Source organism: Andrographis paniculata, unplaced genomic scaffold (assembly GCF_009805555.1).
Source record: "Andrographis paniculata isolate CXL003 unplaced genomic scaffold, ASM980555v1 Contig9END, whole genome shotgun sequence".
NCBI lineage: Eukaryota > Viridiplantae > Streptophyta > Magnoliopsida > Lamiales > Acanthaceae > Andrographis > Andrographis paniculata.
In genome coordinates this window covers 2,437,924-2,449,064 of record NW_026137639.1, presented here as the reverse complement: position 1 = coordinate 2,449,064, position 11,141 = coordinate 2,437,924, and the positions used below count along the sequence as shown (strand labels likewise).

At 36.7% G+C, this 11,141-nt stretch overlaps 1 protein-coding gene across 6 annotated transcripts; it reads right to left on the bottom strand.

Annotated features, from left to right (window-relative positions):
* Positions 1–3,632: 3,632 nt before the first annotated feature.
* Positions 3,633–10,809, bottom strand: LOC127244429 (homeobox-leucine zipper protein REVOLUTA-like). 6 transcript variants are annotated; one of them, XM_051264964.1, is made up of 19 exons: positions 10,044–10,809; positions 9,602–9,972; positions 9,159–9,318; positions 8,789–8,874; positions 8,605–8,695; positions 7,300–7,395; positions 7,095–7,208; positions 6,933–7,016; positions 6,659–6,814; positions 6,502–6,576; positions 6,178–6,284; positions 5,882–6,056; positions 5,616–5,804; positions 5,414–5,494; positions 5,161–5,295; positions 4,725–5,053; positions 4,391–4,496; positions 4,097–4,249; positions 3,633–3,983 (listed from the first exon to the last, which is right to left on the bottom strand). In XM_051264964.1, exons 2-19 carry the CDS (start codon positions 9,838–9,840, stop codon positions 3,834–3,836), a joined length of 2,526 nt encoding a protein of 841 aa, XP_051120921.1. In that variant the 5' UTR covers positions 9,841–9,972; positions 10,044–10,809; the 3' UTR covers positions 3,633–3,833. The 6 variants fall into 6 exon arrangements, with proteins under 6 accessions (XP_051120921.1, XP_051120920.1, XP_051120924.1 ...); XM_051264963.1 differs by having other exon boundaries at positions 9,602–9,869; XM_051264967.1 differs by having other exon boundaries at positions 9,602–9,865.
* Positions 10,810–11,141: the final 332 nt, after the last annotated feature.

The window sequence follows — 11,141 nt, the reverse complement described above, 5'->3', positions numbered from 1 at the left end:
CATCATTCATTTTTCTATCATCGAAACAATTACATAAAAAACCTATGTTTCATTATGAACATTACATCAAGAATTCAAACTTCATAATAATAATAATAATAATAATAATAATAGTAATAAATAACGTCATTTACCTATTTACATAACAATAAACAAAAAAATTCAATTCATTTTTTTATTCCTAAAATTATCCCCAAACAAACCATAGAATCTTTAAGTGATTATTTTGTTACATAGGAAGCACAAAAAAAGGTTGTAGAGCATCCATATTTCTAAGTAAATTAACAAGCTACCGATAAGAAAATGTCAATTCTCAGAATTTGAAAATATTTAAATGAAAGGTGATAATATTAATATTAGACATGTTTTTCTAGCAATTTCTATAAGCATTTTTCTCGTGTCTTTTTTGTGCAAATTGATGTGTCTTAATAATTTTGAAGTATTTCAGATACGAAAATAGACACAAATTTTACATTTCGAAAGGATGCATGTGAATTAAAAAAAATTATGTGCTAGATGGTTCATTACATAGCCGCAACGCACTGAAAGGAAAGAAGGCAAGGCCAATTGTCTCTCTATTAGAAGGAAGCCGAATTGACTAAGATTCAAATCTCAATCTGTGTCAAAAGTCATCATGACTGTTTATTACAAATTAGCATCGGTAGGATTGAGCGGTAATAAGTTAAATCATAAGCTGTCAATGACATATATTATCTTCTAAAAGTTGGGTTGGTGCCTATAAATAGAATCTAACCTAGAGTTCATTTATCAAGATCTTACAATTTCAAACTCGCATTTTGTTGGAGAAAGAGTTCAACTTGTAAGGAACTCTGGACGTTAGATGCGGCGTAGTTGACAACACTTGTGATAGAATTCGCGTGCTTGCCACCATTCCATTTCAATTATGCACTTAGGTAAATTACAAGTTTTTTTTTTTTTTTTTTTTTTTTGTTTTTTTTTTAAAGTGTAATCCGCAATTGCAATTTTTAATTCCAACAATACTTAAGTAATAAATTATCATGTTTCTCCATCACACTCTCATTCATGAATGGCATAAACTTGAGATAACAGCCGCAAAATACTTTAAGCTATTGAGACTTAAAGCGCATATAAATCACTTAACTAAATCTAATTAGATGAATTCGAAAAGAAATCACGATGGTAGGTAGACCCAAGATATTCATGAAAGAAGCTCTTTGCACGCAATTTAACTTAAAAAATATAATAAAAAAGTAGGTAGCACTATAATTAATTGATTCATCACTTGCAAGTGTCAATGAGAACGACTCGTAGGACAATGAAGTATGCATCTAATAATAGATCATCCGCTCAATAATCAATAATTAGTGTAACTCTACAGAGTACATGTAGATGGAAGAGTCCCAAAATCGCGAGGTACATTAGCAAGCAGATATCTCTCATGTTCACTCTCACGCAACACTCTAAACGCACAAAGTATATACGTACTCCCTCCGTCCCATAATAAAGTATCCATTTACTATTTACATCATTGTACTTAATATTAAAAATATCATTACATTTGTATAATTTTTTGTACAAATGTCATTATATTAGCATTATAAGACACACACAGTATATTGGATTCACCTTCACTCACATTATGAAAATTAAAATACACAATCGTGCTTATAACATGTTGTTATATTAATATAAGATTAATCAATAAAAATATTGTACACACCCAAAATTAATTGGACCGGCCCAGTACAAGTGCAGCCCAAATCATAGAGGTTCGCGCCCAGCAGATGGTCCAAATCAGCGAAGGGGCCTCCGGACCCGACTAGCCTAAGGATCCAGCTGGCCTGGTGAATTTGGAGCAGTCCAACGAAGGCAAGAATGTCACTGGTTAGAAAGTTGTTGGACCTGTTGGAAAAGATCTTATTCAAACAAATTTTAAAAAATAACTATTTAAAGAAGAGAGAGCAAAACAAAAAGAGACACCATTCACCGTGAATCTTCTTCTTCAATTTAATTTTTTCTCTGCAATTTTTTCATGGCTTTATTTTTACATTAATTTTTTATCATCGCGAGATAACCCAAATCCTTTCTTGAGGAAACCGGGGGAATCTTCAAACAAATCAATTCCAATAAGCTTTTCTGATTAAGCCGTCAGTGACAATTTTTTAACAACAACAAATATTAATTATCTCTACCGTTAATTCTTATTTTATATATTTTATATAAATATATATATATGTATGTGGCGATTTTTGTATATATATAGTATATATGTTGTGTGTTATGTATCGTGTGTGTATATATATATATATATATGGATGTATGTATGACTATTAAATGAAGTTATTGTAAATTTTTTCATTTAACTTCATATATATATATATATATATATATAAGACTACATAATTGAATAAAATAGCATACAATTTTCCATCAATTTTCCATCAATGCATCGATACTATACATATGCATTAATTAATAAAGTAGCCACGTATTGGCTACGTTTTGTATCTACACAAGCTATATAACACTTTTAAAATTGATTTTTTTTTTTGTATTTTTTATTTTTATAATAATAATTTCAATATGATGCACAATAAAAAGAAACTAATACCAAATTCTAACTCATAAACCAATTGTCGTCGCATCCCATAAGGAATAATTTAATAATATGAGAGTAAAATTATCACGATAAAATTATGAGTTTAAATCTTCGATATTTTTAAATTTTACCTGTCACACATAATTCAATTAATATAACTTATTAAGTTTACCCAGAACATAATCGACCACTAACTAAAAAAATCCCCTATTGTCCCGAGTTCTAAAATTTTCACCCAACTTGGGCCGATCCCGCCTCCATAACAGATCATCTATCAATGAGAACCTAATGTAACAAACATTAGAATAAAGCAATGTATCAGTAAATGGGCAAACAATCAATAATTAAATCTAGCAATTGAAAACCCACGAGATTATAGGGATGGCAATGGGTCGGGTCCAACCAGATCCACCCCAAATCGAACCTGATCATACCTGGATCCGATCTGAACAATATCGGACAAGACCCGATTGACCCGACAAATAATTCTTAAAATTTAACTTAAAATTTGACTCCCACCCGAACACAGACCCGACATATATTAAAATTTATATATTTTATTCAAAAATATTATAATAATAAATAAATAAATAAAACTAGAAATATATATTATTAACAATTAATTTTTTTCATATATATAATTAATATATTATATTCCTCGGATACAGTTCCATTGGATACAGATCCAAGTAAGTCCACCCTTGGACCTGAGACCCGGATCCCATAAGCGTACACAATACCCGACCCGATACCCGAATAATTAGACCTGACCCCTTGGACCCGAGATCCGGATCCTATAAGAGTATACAACACCCAACCCAGATCCGGACCCGATACCCGAATAATTAGTCCTGACCCCAATCCCAAATAAATAAGTCGAATCTCGGATCTACTGTACCCATTGCCATCCCTACATGGTCACCTTGAATAGAATTGAGTTGATTGAGGTTGGCTATACACACAATTCTGCAACTACCAACTTTTAAGGAAGAAGCATAAAGCATATCATATGCATTTGCATTTAAATAAAATAAAATAAAATAAAAATAAGTGACTACACACACACACACTCAGCTGAACAATAAATTCTTCAATAACATCATCAACACAGCAAATTTAGATTCAAACCATCAAACCTTTCACAGCAAAAACTGCAAATCTCACCCCAAGTAACAATCATACGCTAAAACTCTTACACAAACACATACACATACTCATGTAAATATATATATATATATGTATATTGCCGCAATTAGATGAAGGACCAATTCACAAACGAAAAGGCAAGGCAGTGGACAGTGGTCTCATCTGCTGCAAACACTTTCCACACGATGGCTTGCTCGAATGACACATGCCGGCCCATAGTTGATATGCAGATACCACTCGGTAGGTGCGCGAAGCCCTGTTTCACATAGGTTTTGTTTATTTTCACGTTGCACTCATTATAGAAATGCAAAATATGCTGAACTTATATGTTATATCACATGGAAATTGCGCCAACAGAGTTAGAAGTACCTGTTGCATGATCTTGGCGAACTCTGAAAACAATGCCTTACGCCCCGACTCATCAAATATCTTATCTAGCATGATGTCTTGTAGTGCAACTAGGGTAGTTTCCAGCATGTCTAAGCCTGCCTGATTTGCAAATATGAGAACCGGCATAGCCTGCTAAGGGGAATGGGCGAAAGATTAACAAAAGTTAGAAAAGGGGGGCAGCGTATAGGGAAATGACACATAGAAAACACGGGTATATAATGTGGAAGCTGATTGTGGGGCGCAATCACACAACCAATCCAAAGAACTGTGTACCTTCAATGAGCAGCATAGGATGGCATCTTGGTGATGCCAAAGTGTTTTTAACAATGATTCACTACTCTCCGAGTTTGCCTTCACCAAATCAGTTCCTGCATGATAGCTGTAAAACAATGGAGAATTAGTCCCAAAATGCAAACTCAATTGATCGAATAGGGCTGGCAAAAGCATGAATTATTTATTACTACTAAATTTGTCCATTCGCTGTTTCAGTTGCTTCCGAGTTCAACTTGATCAAGCATAAAACACTCTTGAAACACAAATCTCAACATTTCATAGAAATTCTCAATTCAGTGCAATTAAGTTTGGGGACCGTAAGTTAGAGCAGTACCTATAGCTCTGACAGATCCAATGTGCGAGAGTATGAGCTTCGGGTGATCCCTGAGATAGCTTTGGACCCATTGTAGGGCCTAATCCTGATGGGGATATGGCTGAGGCAACCCTTTGGACAGAGGAAACAACGGTGCGGACATATTGGCGTGCCATAGTTGCAACATTATCCTGTAAATTATTCTCAAAAGGGAATTGGAATGCAATTGTCAAAACTGATCGGGAATTGCAAGACAAGCCACCAGCTTCAGTGCCATTGCTGGTTTCCAGTTCAAGTGTTGATGTCAGATCTAGTGTTTTGTGTGGAGTCAATGCATTCTGCCAGTCACCCTTCACATGGATTAAATCACCATTTAGAAATTTTTTGAATTATAATGTCATCTCAGAATAGAAGCAAGAAGAGAATGTGCATATGTAATGGAGAATGGTTCCTTAACTGGTTTTGAATCAAGAGGGATTATCCGGAAACCTGAAGGGAGTAGTGGTGCGTCATCCGGAAACATCTCGTCGATTGGTGCAAAAACTAGCTCAGAGCAGGCTCCAACAGCATTCTCATCAATTCCGCTGCACATCTGCAGACAGAATATGGATTAGAAAGTGTAAATCATACATATTCAGCTTTGTTGAACGTTCATGAATTGTTCATTCTGTGAATTCACTGAATTGTGGAAGGATCCAAGAAGGAAGCACCTGTAAAAGATGAATGTCCCTTGATGCAAAGCCATCCTCATGACTAAGTGAATGTCCTTCCAATCGAACAACTTCAAGCATCTGGAGTTAAACAAATCAACCGTTAATGCAATTACATAGTTGAACTTAAAATGAAATTCAAATAATTGAACACAGAGATCACATTATTAGATTCAAGTAAAAACATATATAGATTAGTTACCTCTTCATGTTCAATTGTGTGACCAAGGGGCATGATTATCTGGCTTCCAGTAAATCTCATGGGTCTCATTCCTGGATATGAATACGTGCCTGCTTGCAAAGAAGCAGCAGCATATGCATCTATGTTGAAATCCGCCCACTCCGAGCGGTGCTCCCGCAAAAATCGAACCAACACTGCTGGAGGGACATTCTGGCAAAGAAAAACCCAACATCAGATACAAGTGTTAATCGAGGGAGAACGAACATCTGATGATCCATCAAGAGAACCTGAAGCAGCATAGATGCTTTAGCACAGAGAATGCCTCCGAGCAAAGAAAGGGCATTTAATCCAGTTGTGAGGTGCTTTGCTGAATTTATGGCAACAACTACATCTTCTGCACCATCACAGTTCAATAAGGACCACCCATCATCGTTGAATCCATTGATAGCATCATTAAAGCCTCTGTCAAAGCAGTAAATATATTAATGATCACTTGTGACACACCCTACCCACAAGCCGGCTACAAAATGCATAACAAAATTGACACTGTGGGGCCTTAGTGAGATAAACTTGAGCAAATTACCTGCTTAGTCTCTGACTAAAAGTTCGCAGAACGGCTGGTTGTCTGCCAAGGCCATACACTATCTCTCCGCTCATCTCCTGCGCAATCTGCCTGATATATCTCAGTGCCTGCACAAGTAAAGACCAGTAAAGTGTAAAGAACAAATAAGTACATCAGTGATATATCCATTGTGTTTAATTTGAAATTGTTTTAGATTCGAGTCTGGAGCCAAAAATCCGAGATATTAGAATGCACTGCGTAATGCACTCAACCATAACTGTTATAAATTTGAGTCTTTGAAACCAAAAATCCTAGACATATGAATGTGCTGTGTAAAGCACTCACTGCGATTGTGATTCTTTGTGCTACAACTTTTGATGATTTGTACAGTGGCCGTAACACCTCTGGCACACTCCATGCCTAGGAAGACAATGTAATGAATTTGTCAATCAAGCAGTATTGTATTAACTAAATTCGAGGAGTTCATAATCAACTAAGGTACCTGCAGATTAAGGTGATCTACAATGTGAATAATCGATCCTCCACCCTCACATGGACGAATTAAATATCCCGACGGAAGCATTTCAGCTCTAACAAACTGGGATGCTGCAGATTCAGTTGGCCCAGCCCCGGTACCGGAAAGTGATCTTTCGCATACCTTCACGGATTAAAGAAGATATTTTAAAATATATTGGCACTAACAAGTCTGATGGTGGGAAAAAAATCATCAGCCAAAAATCAGAAAATTAACAAGCAAAGGTTGCACATATGGTTACCACAAAACTGCCATTCTCCAGCGTGGTTGTGTATCTTATAGTCCAAAAATCCCGAGCAGGAGCCAGAGTAGTTGGCGCATATGTCTGGAAATTACAGATTTAAGTTCTGATACAAAATGTAGATGCAAACCACAAATGATAATTACGTATAACACTGTCAACCTGTGTATACAAGAGCTCGATGGTTCCTCCATTTCCAGCAGGAAACATAGTGAACACCTCAAGGCTACGGCAGTCACGGAACCAACACGGGCGATCTTTAAGGATCTCAGCAATCTGTAGAAAGATAATATATATATATATAAGGGCTTGAGAATTAGATGCCAAATTAATGATGCTGATAATGGTACCCCAACTGCTTTATCACCTTTGTAGGTTCTAAACTAACAAGACCGCAAGCTCGGGCTGCCACTCCACTACAGCTCTGTGAAATGGCAAAGATCCCAACTGAATCCGGACCAGGCTGTTCAGAAAGGAGAAGGTTTAAGATAAAATTCTAATATCTTTGCTTGATTGGATATAAAATTCTAATTATTACCTAGTTTATAGTGTACATGCAGAATATTATTACAGTGTACTTTATATGTATGTATAAATAAATTCTGGCTTTTATGCATATAATTACATTCTCATTCGATCAACAGAGTACCTTATATATATCTATATATATAAATATATATATATATATATGAACAACAAAATGTCAAAAACAGACTATAATTTTTCGCATGGCATCAAAATTATGATTATCCAATTCTTCCCCAAATATTTATCTTCAGTTCCACCTCAAAAGACTCATATTCATCCCAAAGTTGAACATTTAACTGCCAATATGTTACTACTAAGTGGCTCCTGAACTTGGACATAAAGTAGTGGATTAGTGTTTCAAACCCATTAAGCGTATTTTACGGCAGTAGGATTATTTGTGCAGTCACGAAATCAGGGATCAGATTGTGTAGAATTATTTGTCCCATCTCATCTGATAGCTAGATTTGCCTCGACTGTTTCTCTTCCTTCCACTTTTCTCATATTAAGGGATGTTACTTCAGTGGATTCATATCAGTACTCTTGACTTTGGTGATGCTGCTATTGCTTATTCCAGCCACACTGACAATCAGAGTCATTATTAAGTGACATCAAGAAATATTTTCTCAAGAATGCTCAGATTTCTCCTTCTAATACAAAGATGTTGGGATTTTCCAACAGTTTAGGTTTGAGTCCTAGATTGTGGTATTTAGGTTGAAAAGTTTCATCTTGCTCCCCATGTATATGCTAGTATTAGAATTTAATTCGAGTTGATTATCCCCCATTTCAATTGTATTTCTATGCCAGCGGAATTTGGTCAAAGAAATGCATATCTAAATATCATGTAGGCATACAGTAGTCTTGATCATCTTGCACTTTAGTCTGCTAGTTAGTATAAGTGTGACAGGAACAAAATCTAGACATGAACCTTAACCCCATGTTGGCTCATGGACACAACTAAAGACTCAAAACACTCATCAAATAATGGTATCCTAACCTCACATCTTCAGCCAAACCATGACCACTTCTCATTTAAGTTGACTTCAAACATCAAGTTCTAATTTTATTGCTCTTAGCAATAAAGATTAACAGCTGAATAGGACAAAGAATCAAATAAACATTTGATTGAAATTTATAAGAGTCAAACCTTCATCCCAGGCATCTGGACCCAATCAACAGCAGTTCCTGTAGCCTTTGAAAGGAACTCTGCCAATGTCTCCTCTGCAATAGAAAGAAGTCTGCAAAAAGCAGATACAGTTAAAATTTACAGTTAATATAATCCAGTACGTATGATACACAACAATAAAAATCGGACAGATTGGATCATGTACCCAGCAGGGTTGTTAGTGTCCCTGAGAGAATGCCGAGTTGTAGTGACAGCTGACTCACAACTTCCATCCGTAGTTGGCACAGGTGCCTAAAGAAATCCCATAAGACAAAGAAATTTCAAAAAGCTACAAGCAAAAAGAAGCCTACAACCAATCCCGCAACTTTATGATAGATTAACCAAAATGCATCTTACTACAGGAAGGAAGGTTCATTTTTTTACAACAAAAATTCATAGCATAAATCCCCAACAATGCACAAGTGTTCGTATTGCTAAAAGTGATGTTTATGCTTAACGATAGAGGAATTTGCATAGGTAAACAATATTAAACACCATGTATCCATAGTTTAGCATGTCAGGGAGGAATTGCTTACGCCGTGCAACTGCTGCCGCATGTAACCGTTCTCACACACCAGCTGCGACACCTGCTTCTGAAGGCGATCGTTTTCCTCCATTAGCAGCTTGTTCATTGCTGTCAATTTCCTGTTCACACTCTGAAGTCTAGATGATTCCTTACGCTGCTTTTCCCGACACCTACATCCATTGTAAACAGCCAATCAATTCAAGCCCATTACTGACCCACATTTGGGTTTTGTTTTGCACCCAAATCAAATCCACCTTAAAATCTGTTAATTCTAACCTAACTTACAATTTCCAAACATCCTCAAAAACATCAAGATCCTGATCAGTTAAGTCCCACAGATGTATTTGGAAAGAAACCGAAAAACCAATAACATATCAAACAACACAAACCCAAGAAAAATAATTCATCCCCAACGTAAATCATAAATATTAGAATTCAGGGACTTGAATTCACCGGCGGTTCTGAAACCAGACTTTGATCTGCTTGGGCTCAATGTTGGAGAGTATGGGGCACTCCCTAATCAGCTGCTGCCGCCGCAACGAGCTCGGCTTTGGGCACTCTGCATAGACTCTCTCCAAAGCCTCTAGCTGCTCCGCAGTGTATCGGACATACTTCCCGCCGGAATCAAGATGTTTGGTAATGCTCCCACTGCTACTCTCTCTCTCCCTGTGCTGCGGTGCCACCATAGCCATTTCTCCAACCACAATCCTTCAAACCCTTACTGACAAAGATTCCCTCAATCAGACTTTTAGAATAAAACCAATTGTTCAATGATTAGAACAATCCCACTTCCCATCCCAATCCAGTAGATGAAAATGGACGATCTGGATTGAGAAAGAAGATTCAAGAGCCCCTTCAGAAAAGCTAATAAGAAACACACTTCACCACCACTTACCTTATGGAATAAGATAAACAGCAAAAATAGCACAACGAAAGCTAAGCAGCCTTTGTTTGTATAAACCACACGCAACCCGACAAAATAATTTCTCTCTTTTTCTCTCTCTCTCTTCCTTCTGCCTTTGTTTTTCCCCCTCACAGGAAACCGCTTTCAAGTATCAATAGGTAGGAGGAATCAGAAATACTCCTACGATTAATTAATAAGCACACAATCTGAGCTTCCCGAATTTCACCCTACTTTGCTACGACGAAACCCTAATTTTTCCCACCCCAGTTTGCTCTGACTACTGTGGTCTAGAAGTCCTTCAATTTTTTTTCCCCTTTTCACCTCTGCTACTGTTGGGTTACTCCATTCAATTTACTTAGGCAATCCATCAATAGCTGCACCTAATCAATGAGATAGTATTTGATAACCAACCTGAATTGCAGAAACAAACGGTGGAAAATCAGGGTTTCTAAAAGAGGTGCGAATGGGTGTTCTCACTGAAAGTTGTCAGAGGAAGATCTAGGAGAATAAAACAGAGGAGAAGAGAACAACAGCAACAAGCCACAACCACCTTCCAGACATGGCAGTCCACGACGAAATTCCCACTGCAAATGGGGATGAGGGAAAAGGAACGCGACAAGAGAAAAAAAACACGGAGGAGAGAATTGAAGGGAAGAGTGAATGCAAACGATACACGAGCTGAGGCGCAAAAAAGGAGATCGGCGATCGCAGGAGAGGGAGACGGATTGAAGGTGGGGGAGAGAAAAAGGGGGTGGGGGTGGGTGAGGGGAGAGAGGGTGTACTGTGTACAGTGGTGGGGCGGGGAAACGCTCGGAAATCGAAAAGGACACAAGTCTTTATTTATTATGTATATATAATAAATGTAATATGTTTGCTGTAGTGTTGCTTATGTCAGTCTTTATTACTGTATCATTTTTTTTAGTAGGTTAAACTATTTTTTTTAATTCACTCACATGTCCTAAGATAAAAAAAAAAAAAATTATCTAAGTTCAAATAATAAAATTTAGGAAAAAATAGTTAAAAAACATACCCATTAATTTATTTTCTATAGAAAATTTGAAATGAAAAAAATAAAAATAAAAATGTTGT